The sequence below is a fragment of the Dryas octopetala genome, chromosome 3 (assembly GCF_963921425.1).
Source record: "Dryas octopetala chromosome 3, drDryOcto1.1, whole genome shotgun sequence".
NCBI classification, from domain to species: domain Eukaryota; kingdom Viridiplantae; phylum Streptophyta; class Magnoliopsida; order Rosales; family Rosaceae; genus Dryas; species Dryas octopetala.
Window position 1 is genome coordinate 4,363,186 of NC_141368.1, and position 27,257 is coordinate 4,390,442.

The 27,257-nt window shown below is 36.4% G+C and overlaps 3 protein-coding genes across 3 annotated transcripts; 2 read left to right on the forward strand and 1 right to left on the reverse strand.

The window, feature by feature from the left end:
* Window positions 1-253: 253 nt before the first annotated feature.
* On the reverse strand, window positions 254-5,400 carry LOC147289841 (protein SMAX1-LIKE 8-like). Its single transcript, XM_086238395.1, has 3 exons — window positions 3,960-5,400; window positions 2,982-3,225; window positions 254-2,429 (listed from the first exon to the last, which is right to left on the reverse strand). Exons 1-3 carry the CDS (start codon window positions 5,144-5,146, stop codon window positions 543-545), a joined length of 3,318 nt encoding a protein of 1,105 aa, XP_086094521.1. The 5' UTR covers window positions 5,147-5,400; the 3' UTR covers window positions 254-542.
* A 12,779-nt stretch (window positions 5,401-18,179) lies between these two features.
* On the forward strand, window positions 18,180-23,082 carry LOC147289842 (Protein kinase superfamily protein). Its single transcript, XM_086236529.1, has 7 exons — window positions 18,180-18,673; window positions 19,561-20,452; window positions 20,729-21,008; window positions 21,188-21,295; window positions 21,569-21,847; window positions 22,079-22,222; window positions 22,561-23,082. The coding sequence occupies exons 1-7, from the start codon at window positions 18,391-18,393 to the stop codon at window positions 22,762-22,764; spliced, it is 2,190 nt and encodes a 729-aa protein (XP_086092655.1). The 5' UTR covers window positions 18,180-18,390; the 3' UTR covers window positions 22,765-23,082.
* A 787-nt stretch (window positions 23,083-23,869) lies between these two features.
* LOC147289843 (Haloacid dehalogenase-like hydrolase (HAD) superfamily protein) lies at window positions 23,870-26,748 on the forward strand. The gene is made up of 6 exons (XM_086236442.1): window positions 23,870-24,325; window positions 24,660-24,788; window positions 24,896-25,016; window positions 25,124-25,205; window positions 26,002-26,155; window positions 26,273-26,748. Exons 1-6 carry the CDS (start codon window positions 24,038-24,040, stop codon window positions 26,402-26,404), a joined length of 906 nt encoding a protein of 301 aa, XP_086092568.1. The 5' UTR covers window positions 23,870-24,037; the 3' UTR covers window positions 26,405-26,748.
* Window positions 26,749-27,257: the final 509 nt, after the last annotated feature.

Here is a 27,257-nt window from a genome sequence, read left to right on the forward strand (position 1 = left end):
AATGACAAAAGATGGGCTGGTTTTTAGAAGGAAAGTATTTCATACCACACTTGGTTTTTCTCATCCGGTTCAATTGAGAAACCAGACTCAGTCAGGAGATTAAGTTGTCATTCTGAACTAAGATTTCTTTCCATCTGGACAAGTGCATTGGAAAGGATACCAAACAGATCCATGATTTTTCATATTAACGGAGTTGTGTAGAAGCATAGAGTGAACATCAAGGCTTATGCAACAAAGGTAATACAATTACCAATGAATAACAACCAGATGCATACAATTCCTTCCCAAAATTTTGGTTTATACATCACTATAAGCCATTGCAAAGTAAAACAGCTTAATTGGTACATATAAGATGATCACACAACACACTAGCTGCAGATTATATATCATGCACAAGCAAACCCCATTCAAACCATGGGATTAAGAGGCTAAACAAGGACTGGCCCAACAAGAAGAAAAGAAAATAAAGAGGCTAAACAAGGATTACTAGAAGCTACATGCTACCTTATACATCTAATTACAGAATAGACGTTTCCTAGCAATCATTTTAGTATAATTCTAGGGGGAAGGTAAGTTTTTGGTGCTGGCTGCTCCAAGCAAAGACTCTCACAAGTTTTAAGCTTTACAATAGTATGAGCATTGAGGCTATATCTCTTCTGAACTTCTGCAAATCCCCTGTTGAGCACTTGCTGCACCCAATTTTCCACCACCCTATACCTGTCTGACAAATATACAGCTGCAAGTAATTGTTCCATGACTTCTGAGTCGATTTCTAGCAAACACTTTGAATCAACAAACTTGTGGAAGCTATTCTTGATCTCCTTCAATATTTTCTCAGCAAGTGCATCAAAATCAACTGGCTTGAATACCACTGTTTCATCCACCTGATCAAAAAATTCTTGCAACCAAGCCTTGGAGTTTTCAGATACACAGTCATTTTCAGAACTCCCGTTGTCTGTGTTTTGAACTGCATTCTCTTCAGCTGGAAGGTTGAGATCCAGATACCTAGTTGATGTCTTGTTAGCTCGTTTGGGCATCTCTGAGACTTCATGCTGCTCTGGAGATTCATTGACACCCACCAGCTTCCTTTTATTCAGAAAATGTGGGTTGGATATGCCTTCTTTAATTGAATTGGAGGATGCCCTCCAGTTTTGGCTTATGTTGCTGTCTTCAAAGGCGCATTCAATTGTAATCTGCACAGGCCACCCTTTTGCTTGTAAGATTCTTTCCTCGGAATAGTGGGAGTGTCCCTTTGTGGAAGTGAGAATACTGCTGCCCTTTGAGAATTTTGAAGTCGTTACAAACATTGCATTATTGGTGCTGACTTGTCTTCCATGAGAATCTGATAATTTACCAGTCAATAGAGCCTGGGACAAACTATTTTGAGCCACCACATCCGCCTTGTCTACATTTTCTAGGAAGACAATGGACAAGGGGTTTTTGCACAATTCTCCAGCAACATAATCAACAACTGTTTTACCTCTAAACCTAGCATCATAACCATTCATTACTTGACAATCAATGGTTGTGTCTGAATGGCTCACTCCGTCCTGATAATTCAAATCCACACAGATCAATTGTTCCTGGCTTCCATATAATACCTCAGCGAGGGCAACAGCAATTTTCTTTTTACCATACCTATCAGGTCCAGTAAAATTAAACCATATATCCCCTCTGTGGCTTGCTCCACAGCTTTTTTCACTTCTTGATCGGTGGTGAGCTATTCTTTGGCTAATAACACTTATAGCTTCAATTTGCCAGCCAACCCTCTCAAAGAGAGCTCTAAAAATCATCTTGACATCACTTGGATCAAATATCCCATGGTTGTCAGGACTTGAGCAGAATGATGATTGAGCAGTGAAATTAGAGAGATTCCCATTGACTAAATCTACATCAGAAGAAAAGCAGCCTGAGATATCCTGTTGAAGTCCTTGATTCTGATTTAGAGGTTTATTCAGTTTATTACTAGAAGGAGAAGAGCATATTCCTAACCCTAAATCTGTGGTCACAGAAGTAGCAGATGTGGGAGATGCTTGGCTACCATCAACCACACTTGAATTGGACAAACTGCAAGGAGACCTGAGGCCACCCGATTCAAGATCTTCATGTTTTGAAGGTTTTTCCCATACTTCAGATGAGAAACTGTCATTCTTAGCCTTGGGAGGAATGCTCGACTGTGATGTGGTTATCTTTTGCACATCTATGGGCATGCATGAATTTGCATTCTTGCACTCAGTTTTATTTGAAGAAATGTTGATATTGTTGCCATGATTGTCCTTCTTGTCTTCAGCAGACTGAAAGCCCATTATAGTCGGAAACAAGTTTGCTTCAGGAGGGGGATGAGAGCGAAGAAGATGCTGGCATGTATTATCCCAATTATTTTGCAGTCCTGTAACCTTTGCACTCAATAAGACACCATCATCTTTGGTCTGCACTGAAGAGATACATACTAGTTTTCAAACAAATAATGGAAATAAACCGGTAATTGAAGTAAACATTTCAAAATTCCAACAAACGAAAGAACGCAACTAAATGTCATCTAGAAAACACAAGATGCCAAACAATAAATATTACACAAGATACTGAACATAAAAATAGCAGTGCAAGTATTGAGCTTTATAAGTTTCTTATCCTTAACAAGGGTGTCTTAACGGACAAAAGGGTGCATACTTTTGCCCAAATATCTTAGTCAGAATCATTTCTCTAAAGGCTCAAAGAGCAAAAAACATAAAGCTTTACATGAACGCAGTACATGTATGCATGTGTGTGTGCATAAAATCTATTCCAAGAGGGGCACTTCAAGGAGTTCAGCTAGCAATATATCCCACCATATGCTCCCATTCCAAAGGTTTGGCATATCGCTGGATATAGAAAAATAAACACTTGTGGCACTCCCCGCCCCTAAATAGCTAGCTATGTATCTTTGGTCACTCTAATGTGATGTTACACTGAATTGAGAATGTATTGATCGTTAAACACACCTTCATATCCAATCCCTTGTTTGTGCCAACAGGAGCCATCTGCAACCAAGAAGGCAAGCTGGCTTGGTGCTGACCTGCCACTGGAGCAGTAAAACCTCGATTTGAAATAGCATATACTTCTTGCTCACATTTTTCATTGCACTGATGATTGCGGGGCAGGCATTGATATGAACAACTTAATGGGAGCTTTAAGTCAGAAGGTGCTGAAAAGAACCCACCGAATGGAACAAATGACTCCATCAAGCTGTAAGTATATAATGACCAGGAAACTGTGAGATTCAATGAGCACATATAGTCAGGAACCAAACTGAGTTCCAAACACATGGAAAAGAAAAAAGTGAGAAATCAACCTTTGTTCAAAAGCATGTAAATTATAAAAAACAAAACTAAGAAACCATTGGCACCAAACACCAGTAAGAGAGAGTGAGAGAAAAGTTGCCAATGAAATTTTATGATTATAGAAAATAAAATTACCGTCCTACACATTTCTTATACTACACATATGCCAGTATGCCACTATTGATCCTTGCATAGCAAGTTAGCAACCCAGTTATGACCCTTGCAAATTCACTTTGATTCATGGCTCATAAATTACTATGGTACTAGACTCAAGTTGAAACCATCATATAAAGTAGATTTTTCTCTCATATAAGGTAACACTATTTAAAAATTGCAACATATAGCTTGACATTTACAGACTATAGTAGTTGGCTGATAACCTGACTCCTCCAAAAATCAAGCTATACCACAAGAAGTGAACAAACTATATCAGAATATTAAATTTGGAAAATAAAGAAGAAGAAGAAGGTACAACTCTCACATATCAATAAATTATGTCGTAAACTCCATGTAAGAGCATCTGAGCAAAGATGACATAGTTTTATAATTCACAAGCAAACAAGAAAAAGCTTTATATGTTATCAAATTTAAAACTGAGACCAAGAAAGTCCATGTAATATAGATTATAGGGCAACATACCTAGACCTGGGATATGATTCAGGCATGGAAGGTCTGAGAGAAGTGATGGGAAGAAGCTGCAAGTCCCAGTCTTTTTCTACAGATGGAAACCTACTCACAAACTTCAAGTAGCTACCATAGCTAGCTGTGGCACCAATTAACCAGAGCTTCCCACGATGAAGCTCCAACAACTTTGTCAATTGGGCAATAACATAGCTCACTGAGTCACTCGAAGCACTGTCAGCAACAAATGCCTTCAAGTCTCCAATATTCAACACCAGCCCAGGTCCCAAACACTGCTCTACCAACTGACCGACCTCCCCAAACCTTGAATTCACAGACCCTTTATCACAACCCTCGGCTATGAACTTTGAGAAGTCTTTTTCAGTGCAAATTACAGTCAACCCAGATAGCTCCACTGGCAAGACACAATCTTTTCTTTTCTCCAGAGCTTCCATGAAGCTCCGAAGCGCATCGTAAGCACATACACCCACAAGCAGAGGATTCCTCCCCTTGTTCCTCCCAAGAACCTCTCCTATTCTCCTAGAGTTCTCGTCCCCGTCGTTCAAAAACCCGGAAAACGGAAAAGCAGAGCTCCGACGACCCGGGTCCGAATACTCAGTCAGGTTGCAGAGAAACAAAGGGTGGTGACCTCTGGAGCGCGAGTATCTGAGGAGGTGAGGGAAAGGGCGCAAAATGGCGAGCTTAATTTCGGAGCTCCGGAAACCCGCTTCGGCGAAGACCCGACTGACGACCGGGTCGTCGAGAATGGACAGAATCAGGTGCTGGAGCTCCACTTTGACGCAGGAAATGGAGGACTGCTGCGGCGAGAGCTGCTGCTGCTGATGGTACAGATGGTAATTCTCGGGCTGCCTCCTCTGGTTGGCTTGGGAGCGTTTGATGGCGGCCATGAGCGAGTTGGACACGGGCGGGTCGTCGGCGAGTTGGGTGGAGCTGACCCGGTCGAGCGAGACACTGAGGCAGAGCTCGAGAGCCTTGAATTGGAGACGGGGCGAGTAGGCTGAGTTTCGGGCACGCGCGCAGGCCTCGCGTAGGGCGGAGGACGGGAGGGAGAGGAGGGCAGAGATTGCGTGGAGCGACGTCGTTTGGGCGTGGCCTCTGCGGCGCGCGACGGCCACGGCCTCGTCCAGCGCGTGGGCTGCCTCCGGGGTTAGGCATTGCCTAGCCACAGTAACCGGCGTAGGCATCGCCGTCGAGCATAAAAGAACAAAACAAAGTTATAAAATTTCGATTCTTTATTCGCTTAATTAATTCTTGAAAGTTGAACAAAACAAATAGATTATAGAAAATATCTCTTAAATTAAAAAAAAAAAAAGAAGAGGAACCCTTTTAGATTATTAAATTTTGGGCATAATATATGTAAGCTTGTTGTGTCGAAGTGTCATGTGTGGGGAGGAGTTGTAAACTTGTAATTATTTATTGGGGAAGGAAAGGACTATTAGCCATAGCACATTATATGGTGTGAAGTGTGAAGTGTGAAGTGTTGTTGTTGTTGTTGGGTGAGGGTGGAGGTGAGGCCCACATGATGAAGGAGGGGGGGAGTGAGGGGCCCACAACAGAAAGGCAAATGAACAGGTAAGCTATGACTGGTGAGCATAGATTCTCTTCTATTAATCTCAGGTATCTTGCATTTTCCGTGTAATGGGTGAATATATTTCTCAGTTGTAAGAAAATCTTGGATCACCTAAAAATGAAAAGTAATGGTTGTATTGTAGAATTTGATGTGGTCGGGTGAGTTGAGTATGACTGTATGAGTAATGAGTGTGTGTAGAGAATACTGTAATGTATTAATGTATTATCATCATCGTGATTCATCAATTCATCATCATGTTTGAGCTTTGAGCTTGGGAGTGAATGAATGAATAAAAGATGCTGCGTCCACTTACTCTTTGAGTGGGCCACAAACTGACCGTCAATGTCACTATCTGCTTAGGTGTCGAGCATGGTGTGATGGTACTGTTATAAATGAGTTGACTCAATGAGTTATTTCAATTTTCAACTCAACATTATTGCTAGTATAAGATGCTATGCTCTCTATAACTTTCTCGATCATCTGGATTCTGGCACAAAAATACCAGTTCATACGAGGAATTTAGTTTGTTGCAAATACATGGGTATCTTCCAAATACTCCAAATGCATGGCTTTTGGGACCGAGTCAGCACGAGTTGGATCGGAATCAATTTGTCTTGTTATAAGACTATTCTCTCTCACTCTTTATAGCTTCAAAAATATATATGTAAAAAGTTGGAAAAGTGATAGCTATGATGAGAATGAACCCTACAACCACCACCATACACATACACATCATTCATGATCACCTTAGAGAATCTCGATCGTACGTCTGAAAAGATCTTTTTTTCCTTCTTTTTTGTTTTTGAGTTTTGATTTTTGAATGGAAATAATATATGGTCCCCCTCACCCATCAGCATCAAAGGTTTTCTACCTTTCTTTACCAATTGCTAGTTGAATGCTAGCTTCTTCCCTCACCCAAACTGTTTCAGAGTTGGACCAAAAAAAAAACTGTTTCAGAATAGTACTTCGTCAACAGATTATACACAGTGGGAGAGGGAGAGAGAGAGATGATTAATTAAGTAAAAGAAGGTGGTGTTTGATTTGATTTGATGTGTTTTTTGTTGCTAGCTTGTGTGTTCACTTTTGCCAACCCTTCCAGCTGCTTTTCCCCCTATACCAAACAAGTGTCTTCTCAATCCATCAAGACCTTTCCTCGCCCCTCCAAACACTACCCCAGTACTCGACTCATCAACCACTGAAAATTAATTCAACTTTATTTCTAGAATTTAAGTGTGCAATAAGCCAATAACTTATTCTAGCTTCTCCTTCTTCATGAATCATGAATGATTCAGAAATGTATACGATGTGGTTTTCTCTATTTTATTTATTTGTGCATTGAACAAAACTATGATTAATTACCGCTCATTTAAATTATATGGACAAACACAATTCATCAAATTAAATTAAATACTTTTTATTTAGCTTTTTTTTTTGTAAGAATTTCATAAAATATAAATAATTTTAATTATTAAATTATAGACCCAAAATAGAATGTCCTTTTTTTTTTTTTTTTAACTTGAAGCTTCTTATATATATATGGGTCAATTATATTTTGCACCCATGTTGTTTGGGTGAAATAACACTTTAGTCCATCACCTTCAAAATGTACCAATCTCAAACTCAAACTTTAAAATCTTTACAACTTTGTCCTTCCCTTAAATTGACATTTGGGTCAACCGTTAATTAATTGCTTACGTGGAGGGTGTGGGTCCACCATTTTTGCTGACATGACCTTTTACTTTAGATTTTCATTACAAGGCAATTTTGGTATTCAACAAAAATCTTATTCAATTAAAAAAATATATAAATGTAGTTAAAAGAAGAGTCGAACCCGTGACCACCCAGGTGAAGCTGAGGCACTCTCCCACCTGAGGTAGTTCAATCAGCAAAGGCAGTTCAAGTGGGAGAGTGCCTCAGCTTCACTTGGGTGGTCTGGAGTTCGACTCTTCTTGTAGCTACATTTTTATTCCTTTGAATTGAATAAGATTTTTGTTGAGTGCCCAAATTGCCCTATAGTGAAAATATGCAGTGGAAGGCCATGTTAGTAAAAATGGTGGACTCACATCCTCCACATAAGCACTTAACAATTAACCCAACAGTCAATTTAATAGAAGGACAAAATTGCACAGATTTAAAAGTTTGAGTTTGAGTTTGAGATTGGTACATTTTGAAAGTAAGGGATCAAATTGTTATTTCACCCAAATAATAGGGGTGTAAAATGTAATTGACCCTATATATATGTATGTATATGACACAATTATAGAAGAAAAACTTCTGTGTAACAAGGGTATACTTCCTTACTTTTACAAAATCTCTTTACAAATTAGTCATGTAAGAATAGGCATGCCTCCATTATACACAAATTTTTTTCTTTCATATATAATGATGATAACTAAATTTCACTTTTAGTCCTTGTAGTTTAAGTTATGTTCCACTTTGGTTCATGTTGTTTCAATTGCTCGATTTGATTTTACTTATGTAGTTTACAAATCATTGCAATTCAATGATATCCTAATATTTTTGTCAATTAATTCGTTAAATTGGTCATTGAATCATTAGCATCTAATAGAATGTAAAGTAGTTGACGATTTCATAAATAAAAATGTTAATGTGTTCTTGAATTGTAACAATTTGTAATTACATTATTAAAATTATAATAATTAAAACCATAGAGCCTAAAATAGAACTTCGCTCAAATAATAGGGACACAACAAATGAAATTTGTCTTAGTAGTGATTAATTGTGCTGTCATTTTCGACTGTCAAAAATGAAAAAAGGTGCTGTCATTTTCGCATGTATAAATGTTGTCCTCTCCATGGCCAAAGAGACACACATCCGCAGTCCCACCCAAATTGTAACTAAAATTCAGTTTTATTTATTTTTTGTGATAGAGATCGAGATATGAAAAAGGAAGAATCGGGTTTTCTAGATATTTGCGTTTGGAATCTCAAGCTTTAATCATGAATTCTTTAAAGTTGCAAACTGTGCATTATATGCTCAGAATAGTTCTACTAATAGAATTGCAATTTGCATAATAGTATTAAATAAAATATGATTTAAATAAATTAAATATTATCATGGCCAAAAAAAAAGATTATCTTATTATTTGATAAATAATACTTAATAATTTTAGGCTTGTAGCAATTTTATTTACTAATTACCTCTTTATACATTGACTTTTTCGCGTGAAATGAATCGCGAGTAATAAGTATAAACAATTCTTGACAAAAAAAAAAAGTAATAACAATTAAAAATGTGTTCTTAGATTGAATGATCACCACAACAAGTGATAAACAATTCTTGACAAAAAAAAAAAGTAATAACAATTAAAAATGTGTTCTTAGATTGAATGATCACAACAAACAAGTGACACTCAATTCCTGATTTAGTGCGGCATGTTGTTTGCGTTTTCCGTTTTCGGTGGTGTACCAGTAACTCATCAAGCCCTTTACTTTTTCACTTATAATTGAAAGAAATTCACATATTGATATCGAAGGTTGGTTCATTAGGGTACCCACAAGGCCACAACCAATATTATAGTTTCCAGTCTCAGATATAAAGGTGTTGTGCTGTCACTGTATATATATATATATATATATTAGTCTGATACTTTGCGATTTGATTCAAAATTACTCTCACTTTTGCAGTTGAAAACTTCCTTCTTGGCATATATCATTATTGCACCATTTACTGAATAAGCTTTTCATGCACATATAAAGAGAGTGATGGGATTTGACTTCTTTTTCTTTTGGGCCATAATCTCCATCTACATTATATATATATATATATATATATATTTATCTTTATATATATAGGCTTCTTGAAGTATACTTCAATTTATTTATATTGAGATATGACCTTATTAGGGCTCACACGAGTCGTTTTGTGTCGATCCGAACCGTTCGCAAGAATCATCTTCATTGATAGATCATTCTTGTAAAAAATTAGCCAAATTGGAAATTATTTGCCTATCTAACTTTGATAAAACAAATAAACGGTTTCATCGAAAATATTTGGTTCGTCCATTTATTTGATCAAAGTTAGATAGACAAATGATTTCCGATTTGGCTAATTTTTTGCAATAATGATCTATCTATGGAGATGTAAAAATTAAACGGTTCGGATCGACACAAAACGACTCATGTGGGCCCCAACAGGGTATACCTCAACAGAAGGAGCCTGTATATATATATATATATAGAGGATTGCTTTAAAGCTAACTAGTTAATAAGTTAATACGAAGCTAACCATGCTTTTTGGCCCACCACATCACTAATTTCATAATCCGAACCCTCAATTATTTAGGACCTACTTCAAAGATCATCATTGCAAAAAAACAATTAAATCAACTAAATCAACTAAATCGAAAATCATGTAATCATCTAATTGAAATCAAATAAATAGACGATCAATATTTTCGATAAAAATATAAAAATAGTTGTTATTATAATCAAATGGCTAAATGATTTTTTATTTTGGAGATTTTTTACATGAATGATCTTTGAAGTAGAGCCTAAAAAATAAATTGTTTGAATTTTGAGATTACATTGTGTAGTGGGTCCAACAGGATAATTAGCTTTGTATTAAGTTATTAACTTACTAACTAGTTAGTTTTAAATCATTTTTGATATATATATATATATACAATAATGCTCTAAAACTAACTAGTTAGTAAGTTAATACAAAACTAACCACCATGTTGGGGCCACCACACAATGTAATCTCAAAATCCAAACCGTCTATTTTTTAAGCTTACTTCAAAGATTATCCTTGTAAAAAATCTTCAAATTCGGAAATCATTTAGTCATTTGATTATAACAACAACTATTTATATGTTTTTATCGAAAACACTGATCGTCTATTTATTTGATCTCAATTAGATGACTAAATGATTTCCGATTTAGTTGATTTTTTGTAATGATGATCTTTGAAGTATGACCTAAATAATTGATGGTTCGGATTATAAGATTAGTTATGTGGTAGTCCCAAAAGTATAGTTAGTTTCGTATTAACTTACTAACTAGTTAGTTTTAGAGCACTCCTCTATATATATATATATATCTCACAATAATTTCTTCTACTGAAATTTATAAGGAAAATACTAAGAGTTCCAACTTTTTTTCTTAACATTTGTTTCTCATTTTACGTGGCATTACTTTACTGGACATGATACTTTTTTTTTTTTAATTTTTTTTTAATTTTTTAATATCCAATGTATGAATACTATGTAAATAGTTAGGAAAAAAAAATTGAAATCCCGATCAATATTGAGTTTATAATTCTATTCCTTGGTGGGTTTTCTCTATTGAGGTATGATTGTAGTGGGGTCATTGCGTCATTAGTCATTAGTCATTACTACTCTCGCATTCAGTGGCGGATCCAGAAACCTTCTGCTATGAGGGCAAGATTAAGTGAGCAGGCCGCAGGCGCAGTCGCGCAGCGACAGTCGCCGAATGACGAAGCGAGGCAGGCTGGCAGCGAGCAAGGCAGCAAAGGGCGTCGCGTCGCGAGGGAGAAGTAGCCAAGTAGCAAGTAGAGCAGGCGTCGGCGCGGGTAAAGGAGCAGACTTGGTTTCAGACTTTCAATTTCTGTCGTTCTGTCTTCTGTGTGGCTGGACTCAGACTTGGTTTAATTAGCTTGCCAAAACGACGTCGTTTAGGCAAGTTTAGAATTCAAAAAACAACATACGCATTTCACGTGACACTTGACACCTTCATCTTTCTCACCAATCTGTTCAGCTGTTCTTCATTTCTCTCTGCCATTTTCACAAACACTTGCTTCTCTTGCCCCTCTGCCTGCCACTGCTGCCAGTAACACCCCAATCTTCATGGGGTCAAAAAATTTTCTCAAGCCCAGTAATTCTGGGTTCATGGGGTCAATTGACCCTATTGACCCCATTGTAGATCCGCCCCTGCTCGCATTAATATATTGTTTAAGGATTGGAAATTAAAGAAGAAATGTTATTAATAATTTAAAAAGTAGATAAGTAGTGTGAGTACTATAGTTAGTTTGTATGTAGGATTATACTTGTGATAACTGATAAGATATAATTGGAATGTGCTATTGCGTATGTACTTATCGCAGCACTTATGCTTTTATTATATATGTTACAACCTTTGCTGGATGGTTTAAAATGTGTAGGAACCGAATCAAGATACACCATTTTTTTTATTTTTTTGAGAAAGCATCAAGATACACCATTGTTTCTTCGCTAATTACTCTTATCTATTAATTCCCTTAAAACAATGTAACATTTATGGGTGATGGAGAATTTAGAATCAATTTTCCCTATCTGTATATATCTTCCATTTATTGAAAAAAGTTTGATGTGCAATTGTAGGACGAAATGTGTCGAATTCTCGTAAAAATGTGTATGAAATTCAATATTTATAATTATCAAATATGTTATATGTGAAATCTCATTTGTTGCCCTGTTATCGATGTACAAAAACAAAAATTTTGTACATAACATTTATCAAAACTCAATAAAATCTGTTGCATTCGTCAAAACTCAATAGAATATGTTCTTATGTAGAGAATGATATTGATTAGATGCTAATTGCTTTGGTACAAAGCAACTACAAGAGTTGACACGTTTCTTTTAATGAAGAATTTTAAGCATTAAACTAGCTAGTGTGAAAGAAAGAAGAAGAATTCAATTAAAATTGAAACGGCACAATTAAGGTCGGTCCATATAAGGACCAACAGTGCACAAACAAGATGAATATATGAATTTAAATTTTTATTATTTTGATAAATTGCGGCTAGTGAGGTGAAGTTGGTATGGCCACGAATATATTCATTCAAATTGAAAACTCCTTGGGACCATGATTCAACATGCTTGTCGCATAAAGCTGCTTCCAGATGATTTCATTCTTTCATTTTCTTTCCCTCTTATTTTTATTCTTAATGGTAATAATATTTTATTTTAAGCTTTAATAATAAATATAAAATTTCGACAATATGGTATAGTTACTCTAAAAGCTATACGAATAAAATGTACAAGTGGGTCTAGCAGCAAAATAATAAGTATATGACAAATTATAAATTCAGATATTTTAAGTTTGAAATATCTTAAGCGCAAATATGCATGTTTGAATTTACATTATACAAGTAGTTTAAAAGCACAAGGCATTAAGACCTTGTTATCCTTGTACTTAAACAAAGCTAATGTGGACGAGAATGACACTGATTTTTGAGCACCAAAAAGAAGTTGAAGAACACTAAAAGAGCATTACAAGACACCAACACTGTAATTTTCAAAAGCTACGGACAAGGGCACCCCACTTGCCAAAAATAAGAGATCTTTCCAATCAAATAGAGAGTCAATAGACAATGGTCCAAATAAATTTTTCGAACCCTGCAGTTGCCAAGTCTACACAATTAACCATGGAAGGGAATTAAGAACCACCCCACTCGTATCTTCTATTCCATATTCTGTAAAATCCAATAGTGGCTTATGTTCATACCTCCCATCAACTTTATAATGCTACAATTGCTAGGATCAACCAGCCTCCAATGGTTTCCTTCCAAATCAAATAAAAGAAATGACTAATGAGAGAGAACTAGAAAATAGGAAACATCTTTAATAATGTGATTGTAATAGGATTTTTACTTTTTTTTTTATTGATATTGTGTTTATATTAACAATAATGTTGTTTTAAGAATTAAAGATTACGTGTTTTGAGTTTAGTATTTAAAAATTTTGTTGGGACATATGGCATGATCCAAAGTCTAAGACAATATTAAAATTTTAGATATAATTACAAGATCAACACAAAAAATATTGGGTGCTTTAATTAGAAACAAAAAATGAGAAAGAAATTTAACTCAAACTCCAGTCGGCCAAAAAATTAAGTAGAAACTCAAACTGTCTACCAAGCGCTTGACAATTCTCACCGAGCACTCGGTAGATACATCTGCAACCTAACCTGCATTTAGAAACCCAACCTGCATCTTCAAGTTGCATCTGCAACCTAAAACATATTATCTACAACTTAAAAAGATGCATCTGCAACATAAAAAAAATATATGCAATACAAAAAGATACATCTGCAACCTAAAAATGGGCAGATGCAGGATGCATCTGCATTTACCGAGCGCTCGGTAGTATCTTTTTTCACTTCGCGTGCGCATACACGGACAGATTAAGGTTGAACCTAATTTTTTATTTGACTAGATTTTCAGTTAAAAATATTTTAAAATCAGGATTTTGGGAATAATTTACCCAAAATATTAGTAGAAGGTTTAAAATACATTATATATAAATATATAATGTGAGGTGGGGATTCCGGATTCCTATTCCTTGGTAGGAGATAAGTATGACTATGTCCGAGCATAGGAACTAGGAAGTGATCCTTGGACTGTGGAAAAAGTTTTTTCTTTTCCGCGTAAAGAAGAAATCATGGAGATGTGGAAAAAGGATTAAAAGTGAAACATGAACTAGGTGGGTTGGGCCCATGGGTCATTAGGTGGGTGGGTGTGGGTCATGGGTGGCTGAGTGGGCTAATTAGTTGATGCTTGGATTTTTACCAAAAATAGCAATTTTTGATTTTGTGCTAGTGGGGAACCTAGTTCTTTCCCTCCATTAGTTTCTATGATTTGACCAATTTGCACTTTCAATAATTGTATATTTTTGAAGGTGGTCTTGGTTGCAATGAGTTTCACTGGTTTTGAAAATGTTCCATCACCTTGAGTTTCCCATTGATTCAACTACACACCACTACACCAAAAGTTTTTTTATTGTTGGGTACAAGGAGGGCCAACAAGAACACAGAACCAACAGCACGTATTTTTGGGCCTATAAATCCCAGATAAGCCTTCTTAACAAATGACCATTGAGCCCAAGTTATTCATAATGTCCAGCCCAATAAGATTACAAAGGATTTCCCATTGTGAGCCAAACTAATTTATAATCAACCCAAAAGGAAACTGCAGGGCTGAGCACTCTACGTCTCTACGTTCTGTGGACTTTGTAGTAGCTGATAAAAGACAGCGACCCAAGGCCCACCCGGGCCCACTGCAGATTTATGGTGCTTCTGGGTTTCTGCCAAGCCTCCAGCAGAGGAAGATTTACAAAAGAGCAATACTAAGCTCCTGACCTTTTGGATATATACTCAAAACACCAATATTATTTTGGTTGGTATAGTTAAAATACTATACTATTCGCAGTTGTTGGATAACCCAGTTAAAAATATAGTTAAATTATCCATTATGCACCTAAATTCGATTTCCTTTCCCAACTAAAAAAAAAACACCCTATTATTCTTATTTGTATTTTTACATATTCCATTTGTATCCTGTTACTTTACTATTCGTATCTTCTTACATGAATAATGTATCCTTCAAATTAAAATTATAGTGATGTGTCCTTCTTAAAACGTATTTTTACCTTTAGACATTTTATTGGCCTATTCGCGCCACGTCAAATGTACATCCAAGTAAGCGCTACGTTAGTTTATTTAACGGAGTTTGTAACGGACTTGACGGAATATGGTATTTGTAAAGTTCGGGGGACAAAGTGAGAGAAATAAAGTTTCATGGGTCAAATTGAAAATCGAAGTTATTTTTAGAGGGCATTGGCGCGAATAAGCCCATTTTATTTTGTACTTTGATATATTAGTTTACTGTTTGTGCTTTGTTACACCAACAACTATATTCTTCAATGTAAAATTATAGTCATATGTAAAAGTTTCAAAATTAATTGAAGAACTTAAAATATCCGTATCCTTCTTATATCATATTTATACCATTAAAATTTTTTTTATGTACATTTATGTATTATCATTCGTACCCTTAAAAAGAAAAATCATAATAAGCAAACTACTTTATCCTATAAAATATATTACATTGAACTAACTCATACTAGATCTCATGTGCAAGTTCACTACCAATCTAGCACACGTACCCATAAAATCAACTGATTAGAATCACCAGATTGAGCACATGCATGGTTTATGCGCATTACTCCATGTATATGATTATGTCAACCCCACTGTGGTCATTAATAATTAATGATACTTTTTCCAAGGAAAATATACACTGCTTTGCTATATATATATATATGTGCATGTGTTGCACCTAATGGCACATGATATCGATACATAATAAATAAAGCTGGGGGACTCTTTCAGATACATGATTAACACGTTCAATTGTGTCAGATAGTAATGAAAATTATGAAGGAAAACATCATCCAAACCCTATGCATATGCAAATAATAATGCATGGCATATTCTTCTTCCCCTTCCTTTAAGGATAGAGAATTTAATTTGTCAAAGAATTATTAAGGATATATACGTACCATTCAGTTTTAGGTCAATAAGTGAGATATATAATTTTGTAAAATGATTAGAATTTGTTTAATTATTTATTTGAATGGGGTTGGGAAACTTTCAAGTATTCAACTCCTTTTGTCTCATTTTCTTGTTCCACACGTACCCATCTGTGTGAAAGATCAAATATGCTTAATTGAAACCTAATTAAAGATGCCTCTCCGACTTTTTGGAACCTGGAGTCAGCTCTGTTTTAGAGGGAGAAATGAACAAATAACAATTAGTTATAATTATAAACAAGCAAATAGCAATAATATATGATATATCCAAAGAGATTAATAAGGGCGAGAAACAAAGAAAATAAAACCTAGCTACCTAGTTATTATTTATTTCATGGTTTGAAATTAATTTGAAGTTTGCAGTACTACATATCATCCCATATTGTTAATTCCTACACCATTAATTGTTTTATTCCCAGATCTCGTATATGGATTTCATATGTCTGACACCTACTTAATAATTTAAGTGGAATAAATCGAATGAGCTAAGCAACAAGAAGGTACTGAATCGTTTTCCAAACTATATATCCCCCAAAACATCATATCTAATACATGGTGTATTGGCCTGCAAAAAAAAAAATAAATAAAAAAAAATAAATAAATACATGGTGTATTGGTGTGCAGCTCATTAAATAAGAATAAGATTATTAATCATATTGGGCAAACTCCAGGGGTATATAATGATATAAGCATTCAACTGAACAAAATCACTGTAGCTTACTAACGGACAGTTCTTTCAAATTTAGATCTGAAACAACAAAAAACTTATGATAAGAAGAAGTAATAATTAAAAATAAAGTTAAATAAAGGAGAGAAATAAAGATGGAGCTTAATAATCGATCCTTTGCCCTATGTCACATGGAAAATAAGGAAGAAAGTGAAAAAGCTGTGGGTCTGTGTTGAGAAACAAAATCATCATCTGCGGTGGGTCTGTGTTACTTATTAAATGATGACCCCATGAAAAGTAGGTAGCACCGGTAAATCGAACAATTGGATACCCCCACAAGAATTTTGGACCAGTTTTAATTAAAGATGGTGGACCCAACTCAGAATATTGCAAACTCAACTTTAATCCTTGCAACATTAATTAATTTCAGCTAGCCTCTCTTTTAATTTACTTCTGATAATGAATTACTACATCCCCCAATCTCTAAGCAATTTCAATTAATGTTAGGTTGATTTTGTACATGTACAATATTGCACCAACCATGTAATGATGGAAGCATCAAATGCAAATTGTCTATCACTAGTTAATTCAGAACAGCCTCAACATAATGGAGATGACATATTCATTAGGAGAGAAAGAAATTAAGACACCCATCAAGAATATCTGTGCTTATTGTGCATTTAAGAACACTTCAATCACCATCATTAGTGTGATATATGGGAAACCCTATTTAATTGTCTTTGAATCTTTGATAGTGTTCTCTTGTTTGACATCTTATATTGTCGTGGAGTTCAGATTATAGTTTAATGAGAATAATTTACCTATTCCCTTAATAATAACATGTGGTATCCCCTCGGCCTCTCACTATCTCTATCTTTCTCTCTCCCTAAGTGAGATATCACTTATCCCTATTACTGAGACAGGTAAGTTATTCTTTAATTTAATATATTATTAGATAGTATCATAAAAGAGGAGTATGAATTACTCTTGTAATTTTTCAAATTAATCCTTTTTGTTAAAGAAATAAAAAGACGAGCAGCTAGTATACAAACATTTGCATGATATACAGTCGGATCCATCGACCCTCAAAATTACATCTTAGAATGAAAAGTGGTAAATCCGTCCATCCAACAGCCCACAAGTAACCTATGCTATCCGGTGTCGGCATCATAGCACAATCCATAAATGAAAGACAGTAACGAAGGTGAGGAAGCTTCATTGCAACCCATTTAACCTTGTTTTTTTTCACTGCGTTGAAAAGCAAAGGGTACCAACGTATTAATTATTTTTTTTGGCAGTACCAACGTATTCATTTTTTTTTGGCTAAGGTAACAACGTATTCATTGATCATAAAGAAAAAGGAAGAAAAGCGAGTTGCTGGAAGATTGGAAGTAGATATAGAAAAAGTGAAACTGAAATGGTCCCCTAAACGACTAAGTGACTTCCTACCAAAAACAGAGAAAAAATAAAACAAAATAAAATAAAAATCAAAGGGTACTAGTTTCCACGTGTACGGCCTGTGTGTCACCACGTGTACGATTGATTCGATGATAGCACGTGGGGGCCCACCAAACCCAAAACCCCCAAAACCCTCGGCCCTCGCTTTTCAAAGTTGGTAAGACACCACACCACCTTGTATTTCTTTTAGCTTCAGTTTTACATCAGACATTGAAACAGCATATAGAGAGAGAAAGCTTTCTCTCTCTCTTACAAGCATGCAAACCCTGAACAATGTCATAGTTTCCACTTTTGTCCCTCTCACTCCTCCTTTATTCACATGCACTCACCTCTACTCTCGCCACTACCACTACTACTACTACTACTACTCCAGCTCTGAATTTCCGAGTACTTATCGGTCATGGCGGTCTCGGATGTCGAGGCAGTGCTGCAATTCTTGAGGAAAAACGGGTTTTCGGAGGCGGAGTCGGCTCTCAAAGAAGATATGATTGAAAAAGGCGATCTGGGTTCTTTCGATTACGAGAAATTTGTCTTTCCGACGGCACCGCCACTGCCGCCGGTCAGAATTCCTGCGAGTTTCCGGAGATCGGAGGTTCCGGGTGGCGGCGAATGCTCGAGATCGAGCTCCGAGGGCGATGAGTTCGTGAGCATGGGGTCTTCTACTCCCAATAGGTGCTCCTCAGGTAGTTCAAGTTGTTGACTTTTATCAAAATTCAGCTTCTGATTGATTTCTATGAGCATTTTGTTATCATTATTATTGTATTGTTCACCTCCAGCATTCTACTCAGTTGTACTTGTCTCACTCTCATTTGACCAACTAACTGTATGTTTTCAGATTACTATTGTTATTTGATGTTTTGGGTCTAAAATGACTAGAAATCATGGTTTTTTTTTATTTTTGTTATTTATTCTTCTCTTTGATCCCAGACATATTTTAGTTTGTTGCTTTTTCTAAAATGTTAAATTGAACTTGTTTGGTGCTATCTTCTCTGATGGGGCATTACTGCACAGAACTTCAACTGCCATTTCCTCTATTTTGTCAAACTTTTCCCTCCCTATTTCAGTATGTTATTAGAATTAAGCCTGAAGGGGAATATGTGCCTCAAATGTCTTTTAGTAAACTTACGCAATTTATAGTGAGCCCACTTTTCAGTCTTTTCTAGAATCATACGTCTTTTATTCCTAGTCTTTTGTCTTTCTGTTCTACTTCTACCCCTTTTATGAGTTTCATACAAGAAACACTAACTTGCCAAAACTTGCGCCTTTTTTGAGATAAATAAAACTGGCATAACTTTTGCTGCCAAATCTTTGGGAATCGACCTTGAGGGTTCCATTAGATGGAATAAGAAATTTGCTTGCCACTTGAACCTTTTGTCACTGATCTGTAAACGATGTGCACATTTCAAGGCATGCTGGCAAATGAACTAAGCATAGAGCACCTGTAATAGCTTGAGGCTTATTGAGTGCTTTTAAGAATTCAGAAAAGATTTCCTAGTGATTGTGTTGCCTTTATTTCTTTCTGTTAGTTGGTAGTGAATTATAGAAGTCTCACCCTTTTTCCCTTTTGCAGAATTTACAAATCCATATGGAATTCGGTCTACATCTCCAGGCAGTTCCAAAGCTTCATCTGATAGATTCTCTCAATTTGGCACAGCACGCGACTATGATTTTGATATGCAAAATGACCTGTTCTGGCATGACGAGAAAGATGATGGAGACTTCATGACTCCTTGTTTTGAAGGGCCAGACTACTTTGGCTGTCCCAGTGAGGATAAGTTCATCATGACTACAGATACAGACAAGCAAAACGAGAATCTGCTGGGTCTGAATTATAAATCTGAAGCATTTCAATCAGAAATAAGCCTCAATTACTTGGACAAGAGTTGTCTCATTAATATTGCCCCTATCAATGATAAAAGTGAGGCTTATGTGACAGATTATTATTATTTTGATAAGAAAAATAAGCTTGAAGGAGGCTTTAAGGAGAAGCCAGAGGGATGTGCTCATTGTGGTTCTTCAGACCCCCTTTGCAATTGCTATGTTAGAGCTGAAGGGTTTTGTGACGAAAATTCTGCAGACAGCTACCTGAGCTCGAAAGAAACTGATTTGAGTAATTGTCAATTAAAGGTTTTGGGAGGTATTCCTTCCACTGATATTGAATCTGCTCCATATCATAGAATAAGCAAGAGTTCTAACTCCTCTGGTAAAAGGAGTTCCACAAGTGAAAAGGTTGAAAATTTCAAAGGTTCCTCTGGTTTAGATAGTAAGGCTGCAGAGAAAAACTTCTTGCCAAATGGAATTGGCAGCCATGGAGTTGGAGATAGTGAAGTAAATGATGGATCCCATGAGCCTGAGGCTGCTGCTGATGGAGATGGTGTTGCTACTGATGATCTTTTGATGTACAATACTGACCAGGATGAATATGAAGTTTTCAACTTAAGAATCATACACAGAAAAAACAGGTTTGCTGGACATAGTCTGCTTTCTATTGTTTTGATTGTGTCAAAGCTGAATTCTTGGTGTGGATTCTGTGTAAGCTAGATTTTAAATCACTACAAGGCAACTTAATAAGTTGCCATTTGTAAGGCATTGGCAGCTTACTGATTCAACTTGACTAAGAAGAAGCACTTACCTTGAGAGGAAATATTTGTATCTATGTGTTGATATAGGTTTGAGCTTGTGTATATGTATGTTGATAGGTAGCCATCAATCATACTCATGTGTTGTGCCACTTACAGGACTGGATTTGAAGCAAACAAGGATCTGCCAATAGTGCTAAAGACTGTAATTGCAAGCAGATACTATATAACAGACTATCTAGGTTCAGCTGCTTTCAGTAAGGTTGTACAGGCTCATGATCTTCACACAGGCGTTGATGTTTGCCTGAAGATCATAAACAATGATAAAGATTTTTTTGATCAGAGTTTAGATGAGATTAAACTTCTAAAGTTTGTCAACAAGCACGACCCTGCTGATGAACGCCACATTCTACGACTTTATGACTACTTCTATCATCAGGTACGTCTTTCTGTTCCAATATTAAAAGAACAATGTTGTTTTAATTTGCTTCATTTAAGTGGGACGTGCTAAATGATGATTTTGTCTTTTTCTTTTCTAGGATGATTGACTGGAAGTCTTACAATAGTATGCATTCTTTAAATTATTTAGTATGCCTAAATTTCTTCTTGATAAAACAGGAGCATCTCTTCATTGTTTGTGAACTCCTTCGGGCAAACCTGTACGAATTTCAGAAGGTCAATCAAGAATCTGGTGGAGAAGCTTACTTTACATTAAGAAGGTTGCAGGTTTGTTTGACTATTAACTTGTAATGCTTTCCCTACTGATATATCTATTTTCATGTCCATGTGTTGGATCTATCTATGTTCATGTGCATGCTTTTGATGTTTAGAATCCATTTCTGTGGCCCAGGCTATATAGTTCTTCAAGTGAAAATACTTTTACTTTTCCACATCTACTTTCAAGTATATAGCAATCCAATCAACATGGTTTTTCAGCTGCTTCAAAAATGAATTAGAAATAACAAGCCAGTATGGAACTTAATGGTACTCTCTTAACAGGTTGTAACCCGTCAATGTTTAGAGGCATTGGAATATTTGCATCACTTGGGAATTATTCACTGTGATCTAAAGCCTGAAAACATTCTTATAAAAAGTTACAGAAGATGTGAAATAAAGATCATCGATCTTGGAAGCAGTTGCTTTCGCACAGACAATTTGTGCCTATATGTACAATCTCGTTCCTATAGAGCTCCTGAAGTCATTCTTGGCCTCCCTTATGACGAGAAGATTGACATGTGGTCTCTTGGCTGTATCTTGGCTGAGCTATGCTCTGGGGAAGTATGTCTCTGCTTGGCTTGGTTTTTTCATAATGTCAAAATTTGATTGTATTGTTAATGATTCCATGCTGGATGGCCTAATTCTTTTGTACCCTGTGAACTTAATACTCCATTTATAGCCTCTGATTATGTTCTTTTCTTTACTTTTCCATCAACTTGAAGGAATAATTCCTCTGATAAAATATACCTACATAAATAGAGTTGTGTTGATAATATCTGTCTGATCGATCAGGTGCTCTTTCCAAATGATGCGATTGTAACTATCCTTGCACGCATGATTGGAATGCTTGGTCCTATTGATCTGGATATGTTAGTGAAAGGTCGAGAGACAGACAAGTACTTCACAAACGAATTGGATCTTTACCACATAAATGAGGTGCATATTCCAAATCCTTCTCCCTAAATGTGAATAGTAGTAGACTTTTTTTAAAGTGTGTCATGGTGCACTTAAAACATTCCTATTTGAGTAATGTGGAAAAATGTATCTTGCAGCTTAGTATTTGACACGTTTCTCTTATAGATGGTGAAAAGAGGCAATAGTTTTAGTTACACTAGGATATTTCTTTGAATTTAAATTTGCTCATTCTACAGAATTGAAAACTATTATGGATGTTTCTGGTCTTCCTCTTAATAGAAAATCATCAATTTTTTTTCTATTTTATTTGTTCTTAACGAATATGGCATTTGGACTAATGCCTGCCATTCCATATTTAGGAGACAAACCAACTAGAATACATAATCCCTGAGGAGTCCTCTTTGGAGCATCACCTGCAAGTAACTGATTTTGGGTTTCTCGACTTTGTGGGAAGCTTGCTTGAAATCAATCCCCAGAGACGCCCAACTGCGAAGGAAGCACTAGAGCACCCATGGCTTTCCTACATCTATGAATCCGGTTCTTCTAAACTTGTGGGGAAATAGCTCCTCTTGTGGCTTTATTCAGTTTTGAAGAGCACTTTGTGAGCAGATACTGCGTCCTGTGAGCACAGGACTGGGATGCCCTTCAAATTTCAATTTTGGTTTTGTGTACATGCTGTGTTTTGCATTGTCTCTCGTATATTCTCATGCTAATTATCACATTCATAAGTTTCCGTACAAAATGCTCAGTCCACATGGTTGTTGGCATAAGGCAAGGTCTGAGTGACTAGGTCATAGAAATGTAATAAAATCATTATGGCATCGATTTGGTTTTTAGTTGCCAATTAGTATTGAATTTCTATAATAAACTGCATTTTAGTATGGTGTTGCCTTCCTGCTTCATTCTTTTAAATGAAATGCAAGTTCCTTGTGCTTGAAAGCTGTCTATTCTCTCTCCAACCAAATCGGCCACAATCAATACACTTTTTTTTTTGGGCCATTAACAATCAGTACACTTGACTAGTTGCCTCTCAGATTATATTTTGGTCCCTCTTCTCTTCTAATTTTTTGGGCTCAACCACTTTGCCTCTTTCAAATTCCAAGACTTGTAATCGAATGCACTTATGCACCTAAGTTAATCTCTTATGCACCTAAGTAGATTAACTGATTAAGCTTGACCAAAAAAAATAAAGCTTGAAACCACTTGTCAAACAATTTAACATGTTATATTGCCACACAACAATCAATTATATAAACTTTTATGAAATATTTTTAGATTAACAGACTAACAGTATGATAAATTGATAATATATCAATATTATGAAATGAGAAAGGTGTTTGGTTGAAATGGAAAAGAGAAAACATAAAAAAATAATAATAAAATGTCTTGCTTCCACTTTTGATCATCATTATTCATTGGTGGTGAATTTATCAAAGGACAGCAACGTTGGTCTTAAAGAAGGAAAGATTGTCTCTTCTGATTGGCGGGACTAGGATTCACTTTCGCACTTTTCTCTAAAGTCCACGCTCTCCATTAGCGCGTGCAAACCACTACCCATCCATTCCAAAAAGTAAAGACCACATCCCACCGTCCCAGTCACAACTCCCACGCCCTCAAAACTCTTTCACTCGCCTCGAAAGCGCGTTGGCCCGCGCAACCCCAGCCCCTCTCTCTCTAGACTTCGTCGAAGAAGCATCGCCGAGAAAACAAGGAACAAGAGAGAGAGTTTTGATTGGCTTGGCTTGGCTTATGAGTTATGAGGAGTGTTAGATTAGATTAGACGAGTCCAGTTAAAGAACAAAGGCCCAATCAATCACCCTCCCTCTGACAGCAATAATGGCTGCTGAGTTGACTCAGGGCGAGGTGGTGTACTCGCCCAAAACTCTTCAAGTATGGCGAGCCTTGCTCAACTGGTTCGCCTTCTTCTTCCAGATCTTCCTCCAAATCCTCAGAGCTCTCGGCCACCACCCTCTCCTCTCTTCCTCCTCTTCTTCTTCTTCTTCAACTTCCTTCAAAGCCTTGCCCACCGTCGAGCTGCCGGAGCACGACTCTTCCACCGCCTCTGCCGTCCAAATCGCCGATACTCCCGCTTCCGACTCCGACGACCGTTTCCAGAAGCTCACGGTACGGTTCCTTCGGTCCAAAAGTTTGAAATTCAGAAACTTTATATTTTTGAAGCCTATGATGTAATTTCACTGTTTGTACAAATTTTTATTTTTGGTGTTGCTGTCTAAAATTATTGCTCTTTTGTATTAATTCAGAAAATTTGATTTTGCTATTAGGGGATAAAATATTTGAATTCAGACAAAAAAAAAATCATATATATATTTAGAAGTTCTTGGAAAGCAAATTAGTTAGTTTACTAAAACTGGATATGAATGAAAATATAAAAGAGAGAGAGATGTGGGTATCCAATGTGCACCTTTTTTTTGTTTGTCTAACAGTAAGACTTTTACAGGTAGTTCTTGACTTGGATGAAACTCTGGTGTGTGCATATGAGACATCTAGCTTGCCGAATGTTGTTCGAAATCAAGCAACAGAAGGTGGGTTGAAGTGGTTTGAGCTTGAATGCCTATCTTCAGACAAGGTGCTTTGCTTAACTAGAACGAATCATTCCTCATCTAATTGATTGATCAACTTGTATTTGTTCAAAAGATAAAATTTTTGTTTACATGAGTGTGTTGGAGTTTGAAGGAATGTGAAGGAAAACCCAAGGTCAATTATGTTACAGTCTTTGAGCGTCCGGGGTTGCTAGACTTCTTAAGACAAGTTAGTGAGTTTGCTGAGATTGTGTTGTTTACTGCTGGTCTTGAAGGTTTGCTTATGACTTTCCATTTCTTTGTTTTTTTTCTTTCTCTTTGCACTTCCCTTTTCCTCTACCTTTTTGGAATATTTATGGTTTTGACTTTTGAATGATAACAGGTTATGCTAGACCACTTGTTGACAGAATAGATGTGGAAAATCGAATCAGCTCGCGACTTTATCGGCCTTCAACAACTAGCACGTAAGTGCTGCTTCCTGTATTTTCCCATATTTTGTTATAATTGTTGGCCTCTTTTTCCAGAATTTATAGCTATTGACCGGAAAACCTCACCTGAGTTGTCTTCTAATTGAGTGTGATAAATGTAGATATCTTGTTGGACTTGGCTGAATGGTGGGTTGTTGGTCAATTCTCTATGCATGCACAATGCACATGAATGACGCCCCCTCCGCCAAATTCTTTTCTTGTTTCCCCAGCTGATGATCAATGTTGATATTGAACGTTGTGTATTTGTGTTGAAGTTTTGGGCTTACACATTTTAGAAGAGAGTGAACAGGTTTTGGCATCTTTGGTATGGATATACAATTTTAGATCTGATTCTTTAAAGTATAGGTACTTAGTAACAGGAAATCACATAACAAGTTATAAGCATGCAACTGTTCAAAAAATCCCTCCTCTGGCAAGCTATGTTTTATTGGTTCTCTTTATACTGGCAAAACTATTCAATTGAAGTTAAATGATAAGGGATGCTTGGATGCTCAAGTTAAAAACGGAAGTAATTGCTTACCAAGGTGATGGCCTCATATAAATTACTATGGAAGACATTATGGAATCATTGCAAATTTAGGAACATATCATAAGATTCTCATTAGATGTTTATACACTTCCACACTTTTTATGTTCCTAATTTTTATTACTTCAAGTCCTTATCCCAAATTTTGGATGTAGAGTTTTGGGTGTATGGCTTCATGAGTGTTGTTATAAACATTTTGTTTAATAACCCAAGTTTTGTAAAACCTCTAATGCTGGATGAATACAGGGAATACCGGGAGCATGTCAAGAATCTCTCTGGCCTATCAAAGGATATGCGTCGAATTGTTATTGTTGACAATAACCCTTTCAGTTTCTTGTTGCAACCTCTGAATGGAATTCCTTGCATTCCGTTTTCTGCCGTGCAAGTACATGATACGCAGGTAGATAGAAAGATCTAACTTCTGAAATTTCAGTATCTCTTCACCAGTTATCAGTTAACTTTTTCTGTTTCACCTCTTTATCTCCTTTATTCATTTCCTCTTAACCTTGTTGTTCAGCTTTTGGATGTTCTTCTCCCACTCCTTAAGCACCTCTCACTGCAGAAAGACGTGAGACCTGTGCTTTACGAAAGGTTTCACATGCCCGAATGGTTTCAGAAACAGGGAATTCCTTCATCTAGTTGGACATAGTTGGATTGACGATAATAGTATGCGATGAAAGTCCCATTCTTCTTCTGTGAATCCTTGACAGTTACTTTGTTGAGGCAGTGGCAGTGTGTCATAATCAGACTCCCAAGTTTCTGTACAGCATCAATGTGTACGCAGTACACTGCAATCTGTTGATTCAGTGCGGTATTTTTACCAGAGGTCAAGGTCCTGCATTTCACTGTGGTATTGGGAAACAATTTATGTATGTAGATTTGTTTAAAAAAGAAAAAATAAAAAAAAACCTCTGATTTTTGTGTAACTTTGTCTATATGTTTGCAGTTCTCTTGGATGCCTATGTTGTAAGAATTTTGTGAAATGTTGCCAATCGTTATTAGCAGTTTACACGTTCCTCGTAGTTTTGCTTAACTGGTCATTGATATATTTGACATATATATGCTGCTGAGTCAGCACATAAGATTCCAAATTAAGTAGTTCTATGCATTGTGGCAAAAAAAAAAAGTAGTTTATGCATATTAGTCATGAAATCAGAACTCCAAGGAATGCTCTGTGTTCCTTGCGCAAGTATACGTGCTTTAATTTAATTCTCCAATTCCTTCTGAAAGGGTGTTAACTAAACCAAGCTAGGGCTCTAGTCTACATTTCCAATAGATACATAGGAAGAAAAAGCAAAGTTGGTCCTGTTTGCTATGCAAGTGTTAATGGTAGGTGGCCCTCTTTGTGAACAGAAATTCCCGTTTGCCTAATCCTAGCCTGGAGGTTAAAATGGTCTCCCCGGCCGGTACCACTGGAAGTACATGGACCAAACTTGGAATGCTGCAAGAGTTACTCAAAAAGTACTTATGTAAGTTTGTTCCTGTCACGTGGCAGTGTTGAA